Source organism: Bison bison, unplaced genomic scaffold (assembly GCF_000754665.1).
Source record: "Bison bison bison isolate TAMUID 2011002044 unplaced genomic scaffold, Bison_UMD1.0 scf7180017864197, whole genome shotgun sequence".
NCBI lineage: Eukaryota > Metazoa > Chordata > Mammalia > Artiodactyla > Bovidae > Bison > Bison bison.
This window is the reverse complement of record NW_011494769.1, coordinates 705,431-728,996: the sequence shown is the minus strand read 5'-3', so window position 1 is coordinate 728,996 and position 23,566 is coordinate 705,431. Positions and strand designations below refer to the sequence as shown.

Here is a 23,566-nt window from a genome sequence, read left to right as displayed (position 1 = left end):
AGCCCAGTAGATGTGATTTACCCTGTTTCCTCGGTGATTCCACCAAATCTTTACTTCGACAGGTGAGATGAGCCCCATGGTGGTGGAGACTCTGAAGTTGGGGATCGCCATTCTGAATGGGGGCAATGCCGGTGTGCAGCAGGTAATGGGGGCTCACAGGAGGTGGTGCAGACTTCCTGGGGTATTTCCAGTTAACAGCTGTCACACTTTGGGGAAGAGAGGTTGACTCTGCTGCATGGATGGCCACCAAGAATCACCTTTGCTGGAGTTCTGTCCTCAGTGGCCAATTACATTGAGTAGCTGAAATCAGATAAGACCAGGACTGGGAGTCTGCAGACAAACATGTGCTTACTAAAGAGGGGTCATCTAGGGTTCAGAAAGAAAAACATTACATTTGTTTTATCATTAGGTGATTTTCTGCAAGTTATACTCTAGAGGAAATTTTCTCAGCCTTTGGTTTTTATTTCAACACTTTCATTTATTAGTTGCCTTACTGTGAGCAAGAAGCTTGATCAGTTAAGTGACATTCATAACCCCACACACTTGTTTGTTCAGTCATTCATATTAACAGCTGCTTAGTGATCACTGACTATGTACTAGGGCCAGGCTCTCTTCTATGGGTAGAGGATGTAGCAGTAGATCATGAAAATAAAACTCCCTGTCATCATGCATTAAAAGAGAGAACACACAGAGATATATAGCGGAGTGCCTGACGCATGGAATTCATTCAACCATCTGACCTGGAACTGGCTACAGATGATAGACATGCAGTAGTGTCTCCTGAGCACTCCAGGCTCTAGCTAAAAATAAAAGCATCTGTGTGCACAGGAAAATGAAATTTCAAAGACTGTTGGCATTCCCAGGGCCTTTGAGAATCTCCAAATCCATAACTACCACTATTGCATATAATTTTTCCCAGGCTTTAATTCATCGCAAACCAAATTTCTCATTAAGAACTACCATTTCAGAGGCACCCCTCACTTTCTGTTCTCTTCCATCACCACTCCATCAGTTGACTTTCTTACAGAGCCCTTTAAAAAAGCTAAGAAGATTCTTACTATGCCAGACCAAGTTCCTAGCTTGCCAGTAACAGAGAACAGAGGAAACAGTCTCTTTGTGAGAGATACTGTGCTCTCAACTAGCCTCCTTACTAGCTAAGCTCCTTCCTCCAATGCATTAAACATTGCATGAGCTGTTCAGATTTTACCTCAGTAACCATAAACATTACTAGAGCCTAGTCCTAGAACCTGTTCCAAAGAGAAGAGGCTTCAAACAGTAAATCTTTGAAGTCAAAGATCTACCGTACCAACGGTGTAGATCTATCAACACCAGTGGACCTTTGTAAAATAAAACATCTGCCCTGAGAGATTCTGGTTCTTTAAGTAGAGAGTGGGGCTCAGGCACATGAAAGGCTTAAGTTCACAGGTGGAATATTTTCATGCTTACCCAGGGTTACAAAACCACCTCCTGAATCTCACTTGGTGTGCCTGAATGATTGGGAACTGCCATCTGTCCATCGCAATGAGGAGGGTCGATATTTGTGCCAGAGTTTTCATTGTTTTTCCTTTTCAAATGTGTCTCCCTTACAGAAAATGCTAGATTACCTAAAGGAAAAAAAGGATGCTGGGTTCTTTCAAAGTCTTTCTGGTCTTATGCAGTCTTGCAGGTAAATATGGGAAAACCACCCATAGCAGTTTTTAAAAATTATTTACTGTTCAGGGAAAGGGGCATGGGATGGGAGAATGCCACATAAATAAACTGGCTTATCGTGGAATTATTGAGAAAAGAATACCTACTTCAGAAGAGGATGGGTATTATTCCTCTAGCCTTCAGGATTACCTTCAAATAGCATTCAGAAGGGAAAATGTAACACACACACACAGAGGGGAACATGTAACAGACACACACACACACACACACACACAGCTTACCTCTCTACATCTATTTAGTGTTTGAATTGCCCTTACCTCCTTTTTTGTTATGTTGCTTTCTTTGGAGCTGAGTGTGAGTTTCTCTTATTAAACATGTGTACTCGTAAGTCAAATTAGCAAAGAATGGAAAAGAGGAATACTCAGTGTGACTCAAGGCTCTGTGTTCATGAGATCCATTAGGTACTTTGTTCATCTCTATCCTTAATAATTCTTTGAAGAGATATTTAGTGGGTACATATTTTGACAGCGGTACATCCTGATGTGGGAACATTTTGACATTGTCTGAAAAACGAAGCATTAAACTTTCCATTTATATTACCCAGTTGTGTAAGCCTCCCCTCTGACAGATGAACAATAGGTAACCAAAAGTCATAAGGTTACCATACTTGCTCGTTTCAGAAACAAGCCAGCAGTCTTTCTAAGAAAAGTGTTCTTATTCTTCAAGATTCATATATATATTGAATCATCTGCAACTCATTCCAAAAGAAGTCAAAGTTATGATTACCTAGCTCATTTGCTTCCAAATAATAATTCTTAAAATTGGAACATTGGTCCAGTTGAAAATTTGGGGGATGGACTTTTTACTTGGTGAACTTCATAATATTGCTAGTCATATTGGATTGGGTAAATATTGTACCCTGGGGTTGTAGGGAACATATCTGAGCTTCAGTACAATCCCTTGTGTTCAGCTCCATTTTCCCCTCACCAACAGCCAATTCATTTATTTCAGGAAAAGAAAATGTAATATTGCCAGACCTGACTCACTGAGGATAAAATAGTACATGTGGACTCAAAGATGGCAAAAATCAAGGCAGTTCAGTTCCATATTGCTCATGAAATTCTCAGTTAAATTTCTGAGTTCCCTTAGTAGTCTGTAGCACTTAATATTGCTAAGCTAATTTATAATGATGTCTTAGAGGGATAGGTGACATACTCTTAAGAGGCCAACTGAGTCCTACCAGAACTTTTAAGATATTTTAATGGCTTTTTGCTGATTATAAAAATAATACATATTTGTAAAATAGCCATTCAAGAAATTAAATTTTGAAATGGGTATTTTGGGATGGAATAAAGGTCAGAAATGTCTGCTACACAGATTGTCTCCTGAATCAGCAGTGATGCTTCAAAGCAGCTATGTCCAAATGTCCTGTGTCCATATTCTCCTCCCAAAATTGAAGGATGGTGTTGTATTATTTTTTTAAAGACCTGTTTTACAGCAGGATCTGGGAAAAACCAACACGAGGGCAATAGAAATTTTCACTTCCTCTGTAAAATTTATCTAAATTCCAGAACATATGTGACTCCCTAAAAGGGGGAGAGGGGTGCTGGATTTTTCCCTAGAGTCTTTTCAAGGCAACAGTCATTTTCTTTGCCCAGTCATTAAAGAAAGAGGGGAGTTTACAGAATCTTACTGGACTCTGCCATAGGCTTCCCTAAGGTCTATATTCTTGTGAAACTTTGTGGTCTTAAGTTCTATGAAATCATTCATACTGTGGAAAGAGATAGACTCTATTAGAGAAACAGAGTGAGCCTCAGTTGGAAATCATATGGTCCTTATCCTCATGACCACAGCTTTGTGGTTGACCTAGGGGTTCCTGGCTAAGCAGGGTTTGGTGGTGGTTGTGACTGGGAAGGTTATGGAAGGTGAGGACCAAATGAAAGCCAACTTGTCACAGGTTCAGGAACACATAGGGACACCATGGCCTCTCAAAAGCATTATCTTGGCTATTATTGGCTCCTGAAGCATAGAGTAAAGGAGGTGGCCCTTCAGAATCTGAAACTGTTGCTCTCTCCATGGATATTTATCCTAAGCACTAAAAGCCACAACTCCTTGTGTTTCTCAGGAAAAAAAAAAAAAAGTAGATGAATGTGGGAAGAACATGAATTAGAGGAGGTTAAAGTAACCTTTCCCTTAAGAAATCTTAGATACAGGTTATTCCTTCTTTATTTGGAAAGCCTTTCTAAATCTTCAACCATAAGGAAGGACTCCAACTGGACAAACAATTACAGTCACTGTAAGTGTGTCTGAGCCCTGTCCTTGCGTGTGTCAAGAGCTGTGAGCTCCAGGCACTGCTTGTCACAAACCCAGAGAACCGTTAGACTCAACTGCACTGTAACGTGTAATGTAATTTATGGTAATACAAGGACAGGATATTCTTAGTTGATGGCTACATTGACATTAAAAACCCATTTTCCCAGTGTGCATAGCCCTGAACCTTGTTTTCTTTCGTCTGTTACAAGTGTCCTTGATTTGAACGCATTTGAGAGGCAGAATAAAGCTGAAGGCCTGGGGATGGTTACTGAGGAAGGAACACGTAAGTAACTGACGAAGGTGAAGGCTGCTCTCTTTCCGATTAAAATCCTGGTTAACTATTTATGGTTAGAGTTCCTGCTCACTGCTACGTAACCTCCAAGGACTTGCTCCATTTTAGCAAGATGTTTCCATCCGTAGTTTTGATAAAACACATCCAGGCTGATGTGTTCACAGAACCAGTCTTAGCTAAAGACACTCTATCTTGACATTTGTGGTTTTCTTACTCTGTGTTCTTCTGTTTTTCTCTCTTCACCAGTCATTGTTCGTGAGCGTGGTAAGTTTGAATCTCTGGCCTGAGTTCCTGCCCTGTGTGTGAGTCCTAAGGGATCTTATTTAATTGGCCCAGCACAGACACATTTTCGGCTTGGTGGTTGCATGTTGAGTTTAAGTCAGCAGTCTGTTGTTTAATTAAAGAAGTGTCTTCCATCTTCTAAAGCATGGGTTATGGACTGTGAACCGTTACTGCCAGCAGCCTAGTTGTTTTCCTTCCAAATGCATCCCGGGGCTGACAATCCTAGCTTTGTTGGGCATTGCCTCAGTTCCAATTTAAATTGGCTTTGTCACCATTTATCCAAAGTTCCCTTTCCACACAGCTCTGACACAGTTCCTTTAGCATTTTTGCAGTCATGTGTATCCGAAGGTATTCTGTGTTGAAAAAGCAAACAAATGCTTGCCCGTATTCTGTGTTTTCAAGGTGAAAAAGTACTCCAGAATGACGAGTTTACACGAGATCTCTTTAGATTCCTGCAGTTACTTTGTGAAGGACACAACAGTGGTAAGTGGAACACATTGATTCGTCAAGGGAAAACAACATTCAGGTGCAAAATTATGATTCATTCCGTGTTGCCACCCTTAACACAACCAATTGCTAATTCAAGGACAACAGTTAATCCATTCCTCGATTAAAAATGCTATGTAACATGAGCTTTAAACTTCATGGCTAGTTATTTAGTGCCATCCAGGCTAAGTTGCTTCCAGAACCTTCAGATGTTGAACTTAAATTCCTACCCCTTGCTGTCAAGTTCCTCAGAGCTCACGATGTCCAGTTTCTGGTGTCACTGGGATGGGTGGGCTCAGGGTGGTGCTCTGACCACCTGCCAGGACCCAGACAGGGTGCCCTTGTCAGCCTTTCCACATAGTGTGTCTCTTCGGAGCTTAGCCGAGAGGGTAAGACTTGCTCCTCAGGCATGACAGGGATGAGCTCTGACCCAGCCCTGGTGTGCTCAGATTTCCAGAACTTCCTGAGGACTCAGATGGGCAACACCACCACGGTGAACGTCATCATCAGTACCGTGGACTACCTTCTGCGTCTGCAGGTGAGTGGGTGCTGGATGGTGGTACTCCTCGTGTACACTTCTAGAAGCTAAAGACAGTTACAGAGGCCAGGGACGACTGAGGATACGGTCCAGCCTGAGTGCAGAAGATACTGGAATCCATGTCCACACACTCATGGGAAATCAAATACCTAAATGTGAGTTTGAAGACTGACGTGTTAAGAGGGAGCGGTTAAAAACGAAATCTATTATAACCTGCTGGTTTACTTTAGTTTAGCTGGTGTAAACTTAGCCACAGTGCTCCAGAGCTATAAAACAGCCTGTGAGTGAAAACAGACTTTCACTAGGAAAAAGAGATACAAAAAGGATGGGAAATGAGTTTACAAGTTCTTAGTGTTCAGACATCACTTGGTTTAATTGTTTGAAGGAAAATCCAAATAATTTCAAGAAGATCTACACAAACATAAAAAAGGATTATTTTTTCTCTTTGCTAATTACTCAGCCTGGTTCTGCCACTTGCCAGTTCATGACCTGGAACAATCTATCAAGCCTTCTTGTGTTCCATTCTCCTCATCTATAACACGAGGAGTGTACTGTCTTATTGGGTGGTAGTAAAGATGAAGAGGTTTAATACATGTAATGTGCTCAGAACAGTGCCTAGTACTGACAGTGCCAGCTAGTATGTTGCTGAGTATTTGGGTGATCATATTTATCTTTAATGTAACATTTTGCATTGTGAATAAATTGTCCTATAACATGGTCACCCAGCTCCGGCTGAACACTGTTCTCTCTTTCACCTGTTCTTTCCTGCAGAGGGGAAGTATCTGTACTTGGGATCAGATGTCTCTGTGTTTTTTCATAGAGTCCCAGGCTCCTCTCATAACAAAGTGGTCACGGAAATGTAGGATTCTCTTGTACTCTTCCCGAACACGAGATTTAGCTTCACTTACTGATATGTGAGACATACTAAACTCTCCTTGTTTGTTCTTAGGAATCAATCAGTGATTTCTACTGGTATTACTCAGGGAAGGACATCATTGATGAATCTGGACAGCACAATTTTTCCAAAGCCCTGGCGGTCACCAAGCAGATCTTCAATTCTCTTACAGAATACATCCAGGTATGTGCTACGAAATGTTTGCTTGCAAATGAAGGGAACATTTTTAACATTCCCATATTCTGTATTCCCTGCACATGTGGACTGTGGATCCAGCTCTAGCACTGACAGTATTTCTTATATAAACAAGAACCAATAGTACCTACACTCTTGTCACACTTGATTTGCATTGATCTAGTTAACATTTCGGAGAAGGCAATGGCACCCCACTCCAGTACTCTTGCCTGGAAAATCCCATGGACGGAGGAGCCTGGTAGGCTGCAGTCCATGGGGTCGCAAAGAGTCAGACACGACTGAAGTGACTTAGCAGCAGTAGCAGTTAACATTTTGCTTTCCCTCCTAGACTGAAATTTTTTTGCAGACAGAACATTTCTTAGGTGTTTTAAAATTCTTCATTTCTGGCATGTGTGGCACATCATATGTGTTCAGTTAAGCATGGAAAGTGAAGCAGAGAAATAATTGATAGTATAGAGGAATAAAGGGACAAATGATCTTATCTTGAGCCTTGATGTTAAAAACAGAATTCATGAGAGCCTACTCATTTGTCAGAAATCAGCTATATGGAAAAGGAACTTCAGAAGCACATAAACTAAGTACAATGAAAGGCAAATCAACAGGTGTATTTCAGGGTGAATGTCTACACCTTACAGCATTTTCTATTACATCTTACAGCATTATGTATTCATTGCCTGCAGTGGTCTCATGAAAGGAGTAGAGGACGTCCTCAGGCAGAATTTGCTGTAAAATCAGTAATTATATCATGGTCCTCTGTGATGGAATCTAAGATTTTTTTTAAGATCTATATGATGAGCCAACTGGCACCCTCAGATCATATCTGCTCACTGAAATAAACACAAGACTAAGATTTGAAAAGAAGAAGGAGTTCCGGAAGAGATTGATCCGTCTTTACTCAAGGATTGTAAAAAGATAGGGAGATACAGCTAGGAACATGTGACCAATCTGAAGTTTCACAGCATGTGAACTACTTGTGAAGATCATTGAGCAGATTGACAAGCATCTGATTTGCTCTCTGCAGAATCTATCCTAAGCTCCAGAAAATTCCATGGAGCACTTAGCCCAAAAGTAAAAGAAGATTCACCCTTATTTGGGGTGAATCTGAGATTCTTTAGCAATCAGTTTTATTTCAAAAAAGAATCTAGAGGCGTCTTGGGATCGCATAACACATGTACATGAACAGTGAATTTTAAACATGCTTACTTGATTTTCAGGCAAAATTTCTCCTGCTCACCTCTTCCCTGGGAATTCAGCCAAGCCTTTTCTAGAACTTGATACTAGAACACTGGTATCAGTGTTCCTTTTGAATATTGATTGTGTGATTTGGAGAGTGATTAAAGGGTAGAAAAATACAGGAAGAAGCATAAGGAACATAGGCAGAATGTGGCAGAAGACTCAGTGTATAAAAAATACATAAAATAGTCTCATTGAAGAGATAGAAAGATGCTGGCCTAAGAAACTTTGGAAATGAGAACAGTCTGAAAGACCAAAGGCAAGAAGAACTTTACATAAGCAGTTTAGGTGATGAAGTTTTTCCCATGTGGGTATGTGTTAATAATTCTGAAACCGTACATACAGTGGGTTGGCCAAAAAGTTCGTTCGGATCTTTCCATATAATTGTATAGAAAGCCCTGAATGAACTTTTTGGCCAACCCAATATAATGGAAATGAGCCAGGTTTCTCACTGATGAGCAAGCAGAGGAGACTAGAAGATCCCTCTGGGAATGAAGGAGAGTTAGAGATACCCATATGCTAAACTCATGTTCATCTTAACATAGATATAAATGGTTACATATGGAAATATTTATGGATATGTGTACATATCTATTTCTGCTGCTCTGTCAGCCAGAAGGACCTAAAAAAATGATACCCCAGTAGCAGCAAATACAACTAGAGCCCAGTTCTTGGTTCCTAATACCACTCTCCATTGAAAGGAAATAAGGCTCCTTAGAGAAATGGCTGATTCTAGAACTAGAGCAAGAAACATACAAGATGAGCCTGGAGAATCCTGTAGTGCAAGAAAATGCTAAAAAATAATGATGGAGGTATGTCAAAGGGATACAGGAGCCAACTGAAAGAGATCCCAATGGCCAAAATTAGAAAACTTAGAGCTACAAAATAATGTAAATAAAGTAATATTGAATTATAACCCATAGCATAAAATGAATATGTGAAGCCCATACTGATGTAAATAAATGCTAAATAAATAAGAACAGACAACTCTCCATTCAGAAGAATTCTAAATGATTTATTTTTAAAAAGAAAAGAAACAGTGGTTCAATAATGATCTTCAAAAGTAGGGAAGGTTATTAACAGAAAATGCAGAGTGGTCATCAAGTCATCCCTGTTTGGCTTTCAGAAAAGATAGAAATGATATACCTGACATATAGGTTAATGATAAGAAAATACTAAAAGTAGTTTAACATTCATAATTCAGATTTTTTTTTTTACTTGAGTAGATAGCCATGTGGCCATCATATTTAATGAGTAGCTTTGCCTGCAGACAATGGAAACACATGGGCCTCGTTTTCAAATTGTGCTCCTTGGAACCCTGGAGCTCCTCAGAACCCCTCCTAGGCCAAGGTGGGGGGCTGGAGTTGGCAGGAGTACCCTTCAGCCCTGTTTCAACCAGAACATTTACTTTTAAAATAATGTTCTTTAACATAAGAACAAACACTAAATAAAGTCTCTGAAAATCACCACACTGTGAAATTCCTAGTGACTTTTCCTAGAAATAGGATCTTAGGATGGGTTGGGGGGTGGGGTGCACACAATGGAGTTGGGGGAGAAGTAATAAGTAACCTGGGAAAATATTGAGCTACAAGATATGTGACATTTGGAAAGAGCTGATGTCAGATGCCCTTACTAAGGCAAATTTCAGAGCAGCTTGTGATGCTTCAGTGAGACAAGAATGTCCTCTCCCCAGGGCCCCTGCATTGGGAACCAGCAGAGCCTGGCTCACAGCAGGCTGTGGGACGCGGTGGTCGGCTTCCTCCATGTGTTTGCTAACATGCAGATGAAACTCTCCCAGGTACTGTGGCCTGTTCCCCGTTCCCCATGTGTCATTGATGTGAAATGCTTAGTCGGTCCCCACCCCCTGGTCTTCCCACTGTGGATGTGGCTGCTTGACCACCTGCCTGGAAAAGCCAAGCAGATCAGATCTCATTTGTAAAATGAGGGCCTCAATGGGAGATGGGAATGAACACCTCCTGGGGGGTCCCAGTCAGGCTTTTGCATGAACACAGCTTCCTCCTTTGTGTTCTTCCCACCTACCCTTTCCATCATTGCCTCAACAGTTGCTTTTTATGGCGCTGATCCCCTTTGCTTCCTTGTCACTGTTTCACAGGTTATGAACATGATCCACCACCTTGTCTGATCTGTCCAGTGTCTGCATGTCTCTAATTCACATCTCCCTTCTCTCTCAACCTTTGCTGCCCCTCCTCCCCATCTCTGCCTTTCCTTCTCACTCCCCATCTCTCTGGCAAGATGAATTGGAATCACTCAGAGCATTTATTACGAACAAATACATGTAGTGTCTGTAGTAGTTGGTCACCTCTCTCCATGGCAACACATGCGGGAGAGCTTTAGGATATGTTTCAGGCTGATTAGAGTCACATCGGCAGCATTCATGTAAATAATGTGTATCTAAAATTGTCAAGGCTGTCACATCCGCCTCTCCTTTTGGAATGTGCTATTTACCCCTTTCGTTTTTCCCCTTTTGACTCTGGCCTTATGGGAAGATAGAGTTCTTGGGAGGGCTGCCAGTTTGGCAGTCATACATCCACTGCTGTGTCAACCCCACAGGGCAGTGTGGTGCAGAGTCCCTAGAGACAAAATCCTGACCCTGCCACCTCCTCTTGGGTGTCTTCCGGGAAGTCACTTCCCCTTTCCGGTTTTTACTTTCATCATCTAGAAAATATTGGGAGTTAGAATAGATGATGACCTCAGAGGGCTCTTCTAGCTCTAACAGTCTACACTTCTGTGATGTTTTGTGGATATCTGTGACACCCTCCAAAGGTGGGAGGAAAGCCTTCTGAAATCTGAAGGGCTAGCTAAAGAACTATGTCCTGGTGAGAGAGCATCTGTAAAAGAAGTGTGGCCCAGAATCCATATTTTTAATCTCACCCTCAGATTCCCCACCTCAGACCTTCCAAGGGTTGTTTCCCTTCTGTGACACAGGTATCAAACCCAGAGCCCACTTGGCAATGCCCTTCTCTCCCATGCTGAAATGAAAACCAAACAGACTGGTATCAAAACCATCCGGAGGAATAGCCTCAATGATACAACATTTTAAGGGACGAGTGGTACCCAGATCACCACCGATTAGAATTAGGAGAACCTAAATTAAGGAAAAAAAAAAAAAAGGAGAACCCATTTGGTGATTGGAACCTTGATAATTTAATTGGATTGCAATAGTATTCCCCAAAAGCTCACCGGTAATTCTTCAGCATGAAAAATGGCAACCTAAGCTACTAGAGATACCTAGTGGGTCTTTGGTGGATTGGGTTGTTCAGTAGTTTTGGACAATTGGTGTTATCTGACATGTTGTGCTAATAAAAGGAAAACTGTAAAGGAACTCTTCTGGATGAGCCCTGTTACAGCGAGCCTCCTGATGCTACAAAGAGGATGCTAAGATGTCCGCTTCCACCATGAGAAGGGAGCTCATTCTGGAGATGGACACAGCCTTCACCTGACCTTCCCAGAGCAGGCTCTCCTTGCTCGCTGCCCTGTATTTTGCTGAGGGATCAGATAGCTCAGGGGTATCTCCTGTTTCTGTTCTAGGATTCCAGTCAGATCGACCTGCTGAAGGAACTCTTGGATCTCCTTCAGGACATGGTGGTGATGCTTCTGTCCCTCCTGGAAGGTTGGGCTGTTTGGTATAACTAGGCATTCACATGACTGTCACTGGTCCGAGCACTAACTGTACTAATCACGCAGAGTATCCTTCTGGCAGGTCATTGATGCCAGATGACATTGGTTAGAAAACCAAATTTTCAGAAACAAACAAAAGAAAATGAGTGAGGGGCACATGGCCTGATGGACAAAGCCTGAAACCAACTCATTTTGTATCAATAGGAAGCCAGAATGAACTGGGGAAAACCTCCAAGCTTTGCTCTTCCCTATCCTCTCCTCTCCCCATTGCTTTTCAATACATCTGGCTGCCAGTGTGTATGCCAGCCATCTAGTTGGGCACCCTCCTAGGTCTAAGGGGATTAGAGGGGCACCACTTATCCCTATGTGTCCCTGATAATCTGATAACAAAGCCACTGTCCAGGCCCCAGGCCAGGTAAAAGGCACTGGCGTGGCCATCTCCTCCTTCCCTGTGTTTCTTTCCCCCTTGGCTCCTAGTGGTGTAGTCTTTATGGCTTGCTGCTCCCTCCTACCCATTTCCAGATCATCATGGTCAGAAAAAGAGCTGACCGATTTGGGATAGAAGTCTTGTAAAAATATCTGCCTGACCAGTTCCATGATGACTTGGGTTTATTTATGTATCTGTGTGTCTTTTTGAACCTGCCTCACAGGGAATGTGGTTAATGGAACCATTGGCAAGCAGATGGTTGACACACTGGTAGAATCATCTACCAATGTAGAAATGATCTTGAAATTCTTTGACATGTTCTTGAAACTTAAAGACTTAACCAGCTCAGATACCTTCAAAGAATATGACCCCGATGGGAAAGGAATCATTTCCAAAAAGGAATTCCAGAAGGCCATGGAAGGGCAAAAGCAGTACACACAGTCGGAGATAGACTTTCTCCTTTCATGCGCAGAAGCTGATGAAAATGACATGTTTAATTACATCGATTTTGTTGACCGGTTCCATGAGCCAGCCAAGGACATAGGGTTTAATGTGGCAGTGTTATTGACAAACCTCTCTGAGCACATGCCAAACGATTCTCGCCTTAAGTGTCTGTTGGACCCAGCAGAAAGTGTACTCAATTACTTCGAACCATACCTGGGACGCATTGAGATCATGGGTGGGGCCAAGAAAATTGAGCGTGTTTATTTTGAGATCAGCGAGTCCAGTCGAACTCAGTGGGAGAAGCCCCAGGTGAAGGAGTCTAAGCGACAGTTCATCTTTGACGTTGTCAATGAAGGTGGGGAGCAAGAGAAGATGGAGCTGTTCGTGAACTTCTGTGAGGACACCATCTTTGAGATGCAGTTAGCATCGCAGATCTCGGAATCTGACTCAGCCGACAGGCCAGATGAGGAGGAGGAAGAAGGTGGAGATTCTTCTTATGTGTTAGAAGTGGAGGGTGAGGAGGAGGAGGAGGAGAAGTCCTTTGAGTGTGCCTCTGCATTTGCCATGGCTTGTGGCTCAGTGAAGAGAAACGTGGCCAACTTTCTGAAGAGGGCCACCCTGAAGAACCTCAGGAAGCAGTACAGGAAGGTGAAGAAGATGACCTTCAAGGAGCTGGTGAAGGTGTTCTTCTCTTTCTTCTGGATGTTGTTCGTGGGGCTCTTCCACTTGCTCTTCACTATAGTGGGAGGAATCATTCAGGTCCTCTGGAGCACAGTGTTCGGAGGGGGACTCATAGAAGGGGCAAAGAACATAAGAGTCACCAAGATCCTGGGTGACATGCCTGACCCAACCCAGTTTGGTATCCACGATGATGCTATGGAAGCTGAGAGGGCAGAAGTGCCTGAGCCAGGCATCGCCACAGAACTCGTGCACTTCGTAAAGGGGCAGAAGGGAGATGCAGACATCATGTCAGATCTCTTTGGACTCCACCCAAAGAAAGAAGGTGGCTTAAAGCATGGGCCTGAAGTGGGTTTGGGTGACCTCTCTGAGATTATTGGCAAGGACGAACCCCCTACCTTAGAGAGTACTGTCCGGAAGAAAAGGAAAGCACAGGTAAGCACGTGACTTGTTTCTATCACCTTTCTTTATCCCCAGAAAAAGACTAGCCACTCTACCTTTCAGTCAATACTGATACCAGTTCTCTAGGAGCAGACACTGTATTAGACACCAGCTCTTCCACGATGACCCTAATCTGATAATTTCAGCTTTGTCGTGTCTGCAGAGATGAGACTTAGATGGTTGTCTCAATGTCTAGTTGCTGAATGGTCTTCCAGTTTACACTGTAAGAGTTCAAACAGGGGGATCCATGACCTGCCACTTGCTTCCACACCTTTTCTTAGGTTAGTTTGCAAGGCACACAGGTTCATTCAGTAACTGAAAGAGTAGAAAACCAGGCATACCATAAAAGGAGACCTTTCTGATAAGGTCATATGTCTGCCGTGTCCTGGAAGATCCAGGTGTTAACATACAGTTTAGCACAGTGCCCGATAGTTTTGTCACACTGGGGACATTTTCATCCTTGTGCTGCCCCCACTATCCAATTTGGTCTTTGAGTCAGTGGACTAGATTGAGTGAATAAGATAGCAAGAATTCAGAGCCCTTTGGCCATCAAAAGTTCTGGATGTTGCAGCATTCAACTCACAGCATCATTCTAGCAGTAGAGTATGGAGCGAAGTGTGAAGAGATCAGAGCCCAAAGACAACCTTTATTCATGAATTACATTACTGTTTACCAAATAGTTGGTGTACACTTATCACTGTTTTAGGCTCTGGGAGTACAATGGTGAATGAGAAATGCATTGTTCCTGTAATTTAGTGAAAAAGGTTGACATTGGACAAGTCAGTACAAGCATGGAGAATATTAGGAAGGAGGACCATCAGTGCTATGGAAATGTGTAGGAGAGGTGTGGAGAATCAAGAAAGGAAGCTTCAGAATCATAAACCTTCTGACAGTATTACTTGATGTACTCTCTTTTGCTCCCTGGTGTAACCCAGGGACTAGAGCAGAGTTTGAAACATAACAGGCTTTTGCTCCCTGGTGTAACCCAGGGACTAGAGCAGAGTTTGAAACATAACAGGGACTCATTCGAGGCCTGCTATATGCCAGGCTGTATTCCTGGGATATGGGAACACACTGGTTAATAAGAGAGACAACATTTTTGCTTTCATGGAGCTTAACATCTAGTGGAAGAAGACATCAAATAAATAATTATCATTTGGAGCACATGATGAAATGAATGAACAAGATTGTGTGTTACAGAGTGATTATGGGCCCTACTATAAATAGGATGCTCAAGGTGCATCTGAAAATGTGTCCTCTGAACCAAGTCCTGAAGAATGGCAGGCACATCAAAAATGAGGACAGTCATATTCCAGGCAGAGGATATGGCTTGTGCTACGGTTCTGGTACAGGGAAGCATGTCTCAGGAAAGAAAAGGAAGTCTAGGTGTTTGTGTTGGAAATGAGTCAGATGGTACAGATGAAGATGGAGAGAAAGGCCATAGTCATAATGGCTTTAAAGGCCTTAGTGTGGAACTTGAGAGCTTCCCTGATGGCTCAGCAGTAAAGAATCTGCCTGCAATGCAGGAGCCATGGGTTCGATCCCTGGGTCGGGAAGATCCCCTGGAGGAAGACATGGCAACCCGCTCCAGTATTCTTGCCTGGAGAATCCTATGGACACAGGAGCCTGGTGGGCTCCAGTCCATAGGGTCACAGAGTCGAACATGACTGAAACAGCTTAGCACATGAAAGAGCTTGAATTTTATTTGCAGTGCCATGGTCATCCATCAGAGAGGGTAGGGTAGTGGAAGAGTATTGAAGACGGGGCAGGGATGCTGTCTGATGGAAGCGGGTTCTGGATTAGACCTACCATGACTTGTGTTCCATCTCTCCCTGACCCCATGGAGCAGTGGGACCACTGCCACAGGCCTCAGGCAATGTCCTAGCACAAGTTTTCTCTTTAGATTGAATAATAGCAGGGAGATTTTCAAGCCTGTAATCTTTGATCTCTCCAGAGCCATGTAATGTACAGCAGGACACTTACATTCTGTGATCCTGAGAACTGCCAAAGCATAAAGAGAGAGCCGTTGGGATTTCTGACCATGCACAGTGGCTAGTGATATGGTTCATCATCATGAACATATTTATTTGAGGAAAGTTTAACTGATTGTTATTTTTGTCTAGGCAGCAGAAATGAAAGCAGCTCATGAAGCAGAAAGAAAAATAGAGTCTGAGAAGGCAGAGTAAGTTCCTGGTAGCTATTCTAATTGCTATGATTGATAGTTCTCAATATTATCTACTATTCTGTGGCTATGGTAAATAGAAAGCTTGAGTTCTATTAACAAAGGGAACAGATACTGTGCAAGCTTTGGATACATTTCTTTTTTCCTTTTTTATGACTGAGTAATATTCCATTGTGTGTGTGTGTGTGTGTGTATCCATCCCTCTACTTATAACTTCAGTTGCTTCCATATCTTGGCTATTGTAAATAGCGCTGCAGTGAACACTGGGATGCATGTATCATTTAAAATTATTGTTTTTGTTTTCTTTGGATATATACCTAGGAGTGGTAAATAGCGCTGCAGTGAACACTGGGATGCATGTATCATTTAAAATGATTGTTTTTGTTTTCTTTGGATATATACCCAGGAGTGGGATCGCTGGATCATCTGGTAGCTCTCTTTTTAGTGTTTTGAGGAACCTCCATACTGTTTTCCATAGCGGCTGCACCAATTTACATTCTCACCAACAGTGCACAGGGGTTCCCTTTTCTCCACATCCTCAGCAGCATTTAGTTCTGTTCTTTTTAATGATGGCCTTTCTGACAGGTGTGAGATGATAGCTCATTGTGGTTTTGATTTGTATTTCCCTGATGATTAATGATGTTGATCATCTTTTCATGGGTGGATACATTTCTTTTTACCCCAGACAATAAACATATTCTAATAATTGTGTTCACTTCACAGTCCAAATAGTAGATCAGGATTTCACCATCTGACCAAGCAAATTATCAAACTCTCACACTTAGCAACTTCATATAATGTTGATGATGGTGCTATCTATTGATAGTAATTATTGAATAACTGCTACACACCAGGCCTTTTGCTAAGTTCTTTTATGCAATACTTCATTTAATTCCTAACACAGACTTGAAATAGGTACTATTGGCAATTCTCATGAAAGCTTAGAAAATAAAAGACAACATTTCTGAAGGGGAAAAATTCGATAAGGCAAATTTCAGAAAGCTACTAAATTGTATATGTACACCTGTGACCATGACTCATCAAAGCAGGAAATCAAGACCTGAGATTCCCGGGCTCAGGGAATAATATGTCTCCCTCCCCTCTCAGCCCAGATTTCTCTTTAGTCTCCCTGTCAGGGTCAGGCCTCCCTCTGCCCTCTGTGCTGAGGGGCTTTGTCATTCCTGCAGCGTGGAAGATGGGGAGAAAGAGGACACAGCCAAAGAAGAAGAGCAGGCCGAGGCCCTGTGGGCAGACGTGACCAAAAGGAAGAAGCGACGGTGTGGCCAGAAGGTTGAGAAGCCTGAAGCCTTCATGGCCAATTTCTTTAAAGGGCTGGAAATCTATCAGACCAAGTTGCTGGTAAGCACTCTGGCCCTGGTCCCACTCGGGTGCGGGCGTTGACACGGACAGACCTCAGAGAGGTGGCCGCCGACTTTGTTTCACCATTCGCTTACTTGTGCTTCCTCATCTTTCTCATCCCTCTTCCTTGCTCTTCTTGATTACCTGCTTGTCCCTTCTGTGTTGGAGGGAAGAGAAAGCGAAAGTGTTAGCCACTCAGTCATGTCTGACTCTTTGCGACCCCATGGACTGTAGCCTGCCAGGCTCCTCTGTCTATGGAATTCAGCAAGAATACTAGATTGGGTAGCCCTTCCCTCCTCCAGGGGATCTTCCCAACCCAGGGATCAAACCCAGGTCTCCTGCATTGCAGGCAGATTCCTTACCGTCTGAACCACCAGTTACAGGGAAAGGAAAAGGGGAAATGCAAGCGCTCCAGCTCCTCTGCCCTGCGCTCTCTCCAGGAGGGAGAGCGTTATGTGTGCCCTTGGGGACTGGGCCCATACCAGTCAGAAACTTCAGAAGTAGTGAGATCATTCGGATGCAGAAAGAGCATTCCTGTGGTGTGGTAGGTTGTCATACTAGTTCTCAAAAGCTCTGTTACTCCACAGGTCCTCAGCCCAGCTTGTAGTATCCTTTCTCTGGCGAATTGCTCACTGAGGCCAGTTGCTAAAGGCTGGGACCACAGCCTCCCAGCACCACTGGTGGGAGCCTTTTCCACGGAGACTGAGCACTCCGCAAGCAGCTACCATTCCTGTCCTCAAGTGCTGCTGTTTCCACTGGGCATGGGAACGGGGAGGCCGGGGAGCTCGGGCTGTGACTTTCAAAGGACAAGGACTCTCGGCCATAGTCTGGCTCCGGTTGGGGTGGGAGTTGCAGGGTTCTTTTGTGGGCCTAGATCACTCATAATTTCCAAATTGACTACTTCCTTTGCAGAGTACACACACACACACACACACACACACACAGACACCCTTCATAGCACCATTTGAGACCTGTGCTAAGGGTATGTTTAGGCATTTGGTTTTCTGAGCTTTACACTAAGTAGGGTTCCCTTGAGTGTCATTTTAAGCAGTTTTTTAAAAAATCATCATTTTTGATCCCCCACCAAATAAGTCGTAAGGAGGCCAGGATTGTCCTGGATGAGTGGTTACGGAAGAGCAGGACTAGCCCTGTGTAGACCTCCTCTGAGACCCTCTGTGTGAGAGAGGGAAGCTCCCTCCCCTGCCAGCACTCTCCTACTTCTGCTTGTCCTTTTCTTTTCAGCACTACCTGGCCAGGAATTTCTACAACCTGAGGTTCCTTGCTCTGTTTGTAGCCTTCGCTATCAACTTCATCCTGCTCTTTTACAAGGTGATACTTCATTTGGGGGCTATTTGCTGAATAGATTATATGCTTTTTTTTTTTTTAAGTAAAAGGAGTTATGTTCTTAATTTAAGCAAAAATTCTAGTATCTAAGGAAATTTCTGAGACACTAGCTTCTAAAAAAGGATACTGTCTTCAGCAATGGGGGGGGATGGAGAGACAGGTTGCAAGGGAAGCCAGTTAGGGCACCATTTCAGTCGTTCAGGATTGTTCTAGTTGTTACTTAATTCTTCAGATATTTGTTGGATGTCTGCAATGTGCTACACCCTATACTAGGAGCTATAAGGTATTTCAAACTGAATAATAAATACAGTTATTTCTGTGAGGGATAAAACTAACAGTCAGCCATGATAGCTGACCCGTATGTTAGAACTATTACAAAGAAAGAATGAACAGAAGTTGGTTTCTGGATGTGGAGGAGAGGGACTCATCAAGATAAATGGAGATTTTAAACATTGGTAAGTGAATCTTGTCACTGTAGGTGCATAATACATGTTAGTAGAATGAATTAATGAATGTCATAGGTCCTGGATTCTTGACATAGTCTTTAACTGGTTGTTGTCACTTGCCTCTCCCCCTTCCTATTTAAAACCACAGACCTAATTTGTATAAAACATGCTCTTACCCACATCAGTCTTGCATTTGACAAATGAATGGCTTGCTCTTGCCCATGGTAGAAAAATGGAACTGTGTCGAAGGGCATGGTGAAGCCTGGCTTTAAACACATTGAGACTGAAGTGATTCAGACAGGCAGGCAGGTGCAGAGAGCCAGCAGGCAGCGGAATCTGCAGGGTGGCAGCCTCAAAGGCGCTGATCTGGGAGTCCCTGTGTGAGGATGGCTGTGATGTTAACAGCCCCTGAGAAAGAACAGAAATGTTTTGTGTGTGCTGTGTGTGCACTTGTGCACACGTGTTTGGCTTAAGTCTCCTCCCAGGCCATAGCATTTCAAAGATTACCTCCTGCAGCAAAGGGATTGTAGAATATGTAGTAAGACTTTCCTAACTTTTAAATTTGGGGCTTATTTTCAAGAGCGAGGATTTGTCTCTTAAAAATATTGTTGGAATAAAGTACTTAAAAACCTTATTCACTCATCAGGTAATATGGAGTCACTACTATTTGTACAGCAAATGCCAGCAATATAAAATATATGGGGAGAGCCTAGTGGCAGAGGTCTTTCTGGTGTTTCTAAGAGGATGTGTATCTTGGACTAGGTCACCGAAGAACCTTTAGAAGAAGAGACAGAGGATGTTGCAAACCTGTGGAATTCCTTTAATGATGAGGAAGAGGAAGAGGCAGTGGTGTTCTTTGTCCTGCAGGAGAGCACTGGGTACATGGCGCCAACCCTGCGGGCCCTGGCCATCATCCACACCATCATCTCTTTAGTCTGCGTGGTGGGCTACTACTGCCTAAAGGTAGGTTGCCAGGCACTCGGAGTCTAATCAGAGCCCTTGGGGAACAAGTGTGTTAGTTTCTGGTATACAACAAAGTCATGCATTCGTGTGTGTGTGTGTATGTGATTCATTCATATGTTCAATCATATATATGAATATATTCATATTTATTCATATATATGTATATATATACACATACACATGCACACATACATACACACATTTTTTCATATTCTTTTCCATTATGGTTTATCACAGGGTACTGAATGTAGTTCTTGGCTTTCTCTGCTTCTCCTCCCACATCATCCGTGAACCAACAGCAGTCACTGATTCTGCACTGTGCAGTGCTCATGATCAGCCTTTGCCATCTTCCTATCCTGAGTCTTTTATTTCCTCAGTGTTGTTTCCTTGTTTTTAAGCAGCAACTGTATTTAATATCCTGTGATAAAGCATAATAGAAAAGAATATGAAAAAGAATGTGTGTATGTGTATGTATATTTATGTATATGTATATATACATATATATATATCTGAATCACTTTGCTATGTATCAGAAATTAACATTGTAAATCAACTATACTTCAATAAAATAAATTTTAAAAATAAAGGAGAGGAAAAGAGTAAGCAGTAACTCTTTACAAATCATTATCAAAAATTTGCCTTTTTGTCTTGGAAATACAGGAGCAGTGTGAGGGGTAGAGATATCATGAGATGTGAGAAAGCATTATTGGGAGAAACAGTCCAAGGTCTCAGGGATGTTGCCAAGTAACTAGTAGCTTTCCAGCTGATGAGAAGCCCTGGCTCTATCTGAATTAAGCTTTTGTGGCTTGTGGAGCTCTGACTATCCTGCCTTCTTATATCCTGAGATTCCAGTGGTATCCTCTGACCTTACTAAGTTTGTGTGTCTGGTGATGGTTGGGACAAGTGGGTTGTTTTCCCAGTATTTCCTGTGTACGTATCTCCTTTGTGGTAGGTCTTTATAAATGTGTCACCATTTCTAGGCTAGAAGCAAAGTCATAATTATAAGAGAATGGGAAGCAATGGTAGAGAACAAGTAAGTGTGCCAGGCAGGAGCTCTTCTCAGAAGGTACGTCAGGAAGAAAACTTCAGTAGCAAAAGACTGTATACAGAGCCCAGTGGATCCTCTCATTCTAACTATTAAACCATATTTCATTAACCAAGTTTCAAAGACATGAGAATTTGACCCTAGCCATTGAAGGAAGTTGGAATTTTTACCATGTTATTCCAGCTGTTCAATATAGTTGATTGAACTAGAATAGTTTATTGTCCTTTCTAAATCTTGGTCAACCTCCAGCCTGACAGTTTTAGGATACCTAACTCATTCAGCCCTGTGATTCATCTACGTGTGGCCTTCTCCCCAGCACAAGCTAGAAAGTCCAGTTTGTAGTACTGTCAGCTGTTTGAAGGCTGGCCCAAATCAGATCAGCTCTGGAGAGGGAGGTATATGAGCCAAAGGAGTGAGAGGTGATTTATTTAGCCTTGGACCCACAACTAGGCACCCTAAGAATCCCACTGCAAAGAGATTGCTGCCCTGACATTGGAAGGCCCATTTGTGAGATATGCATGGGAGAGGATGCTGTCATTAGAAAGCCTGCTCGAGTACAGTGTCTTCCTGCTCCTAGGTCCCTTTGGTCGTATTCAAAAGAGAAAAAGAAATCGCCAGGAAGCTGGAGTTTGATGGCCTGTATATCACTGAACAGCCTTCTGAAGATGACATCAAGGGGCAGTGGGATCGCTTGGTAATCAACACGCCGTAAGTTTTGCCCCCACCCCAAAAAGGAAAAAAGAGTTTCTACCATAAATAAAATAATAGCTTTTCAGCAGCCCTGGAGACTGGTTAATATAAGCCTTCCTTTGATTTCTGGGACTTGTTTTCTCCCCTGCCTTTTCACAAAGTAGCGTCTTGTTCCTCCAACAGTTGTATGTATGCTATGCATTTAATGGCAGACAGAGGATATTATCAGAAAGTGCTTAGCGTATTTAATTAATGGATCAGACGGTCCAGCAAAATACTACCTAATCTAGTTTTCCATGTTTGAGTCATAGTGTTTCCTTGGCCCAGGAGTTTGGAGATGAAGCTGATCAGCTTCTTCAGAGTCCCTAAATGGCACAGCAGTCCTGTGACAGCAGTCTCAGAAGTCTTCTCCTAAAACAGATAGCCTAGTGGATACCAGAACTCCTCCCAATAGAATTTAATAAGCATCTCCACGGGCAGCTAAAATAGGATCGTCTGGGTGATGATGTTAAGACCTGTGGCATTAAGCCTGCCTTCTTGGTAGGCATGTGTATAATTGCTAATGTGGTAGGAAAAGGCATTGATTCTGGAGGCAGAGAGGTAGAGTACTGAGTCAGCTCTGTCACTTAGGTTCTGTGACCTAGGGCAAGGGAATCAAGTTCCATAAACCTCAGTTTCCTCTTTGTTAATAGACTGATGAGAATACTATTTCCTACAGTCCTGGGATGTCACGTGGCTGTGAGTTTCCTTTCACTGTTAAACAAAAAAAAATGGCCATCACCAATAAGTTAGACAGAGAAAGATAAATACTGTATGATATCACTTATATGTGGGAATCTAAAAAATACAACAAACTAGTGAATATAACAAAAAAGAAGCAGACTCACTGATACAAGGACCAAGTAGTGATTTCCAATGGGGAGAGGCGAAGGGGAGGGATAATTTAGGGGTAAGAGAGTAAGAAGTAAAAACGTTTAGGTGTGAAATAAGCTATAAGAACATATTGTACAACGCAGGAAATATAGTCAAATGATTAAGATTGTAAAGTTATACATATTTTAACCACAGTAAAAATTTAGAAAAGAAACGACCATCACCATTAGCAAAGGTGATGCTCTAATGCCAGTGTATTCACAATAGGGAAAATGAGAGCTGTAAGATAATGCGCTGAAAGAAAAGCAAAGCAGCAGGGCTGACTGTATAAACAAAGGTAACTTTTGAAACACGGCTGTACCAATAAAATATGTACATCTAGAAGCAGCAGCCCTGACTCTTGGGGGAAGAAAATGCTGCTTATCCAAAGTTAAGCAAATTGAGAGACGCAGCTTTGCAAAGGCACCGCTGAGCTTTGTAAAATAGTCCCTAGTAAGGGAAGGCTCGACTATTACGGGAAAATAGGTGAGAGCCTGCCAATCAAAAGCATGTTTCTGCCTGCAGGTCACTGCCAATCTCCCACTTAAAACTAAGGGAAACTACTAAGACTAATTTCTGAGCCCTCGTTATTATAGTACAAAAATTTTGAGTATTAATTACAGAAAGCTTACCAAAGACAGATCATGTATCAGTTAACGCTTGTGTCTGTGGCACAGGATGATATGGCCTTAGAGTCCCAGTAAAAAGACAGTGCAGTTTCTAGAAATTTATCCTCAAGAGATAATGAGACACGCACACTAAACTGTTTTGACAAGGATAGTTACTAACATTTATTTGAAGTGGCTGAAATACCCATGAATAGGGAAATGCATGTATAAGGAGAACAGCTGTTTTAAAGCATTTCAATCAATGAACCTTTTTCTTCACAATAATGGTATCATTGTACATGTAGTACTTTGTAACCTGCTTTTTTAAAGTTAACTGTTATGTCATAGAGAGCTTTCATATTTTTATGTTGTTAAATACATATAGAAGAAGATATAGAATGCATGTCTATTTTAAAGTATAGTAATAAAATGAACTACAAATCTTTAAAATTGGAACATCAGTGAAAACTTTGAAGTCTTAGGTATTCTCCTCCCTGTCCTCCC

At 42.4% G+C, this 23,566-nt stretch overlaps 1 protein-coding gene across 1 annotated transcript in view; it reads left to right on the top strand.

The window, feature by feature from the left end:
* The window catches only part of RYR3 (ryanodine receptor 3), a 567,299-nt gene that overhangs the window by 528,910 nt on the left and 14,823 nt on the right, over nucleotides 1–23,566 (top strand). The window contains exons 80-94 of the mRNA XM_010844173.1: nucleotides 63–142; nucleotides 1,590–1,666; nucleotides 4,173–4,246; nucleotides 4,502–4,519; nucleotides 4,940–5,020; nucleotides 5,473–5,561; nucleotides 6,511–6,639; nucleotides 9,578–9,682; nucleotides 11,434–11,515; nucleotides 12,174–13,507; nucleotides 15,637–15,695; nucleotides 16,883–17,054; nucleotides 18,297–18,383; nucleotides 19,607–19,807; nucleotides 21,430–21,560. Coding sequence (XP_010842475.1) covers nucleotides 63–142; nucleotides 1,590–1,666; nucleotides 4,173–4,246; nucleotides 4,502–4,519; nucleotides 4,940–5,020; nucleotides 5,473–5,561; nucleotides 6,511–6,639; nucleotides 9,578–9,682; nucleotides 11,434–11,515; nucleotides 12,174–13,507; nucleotides 15,637–15,695; nucleotides 16,883–17,054; nucleotides 18,297–18,383; nucleotides 19,607–19,807; nucleotides 21,430–21,560 — 2,719 coding nt within the window. The remainder of the gene's footprint in view (nucleotides 1–62; nucleotides 143–1,589; nucleotides 1,667–4,172; nucleotides 4,247–4,501; nucleotides 4,520–4,939; nucleotides 5,021–5,472; nucleotides 5,562–6,510; nucleotides 6,640–9,577; nucleotides 9,683–11,433; nucleotides 11,516–12,173; nucleotides 13,508–15,636; nucleotides 15,696–16,882; nucleotides 17,055–18,296; nucleotides 18,384–19,606; nucleotides 19,808–21,429; nucleotides 21,561–23,566) is intronic.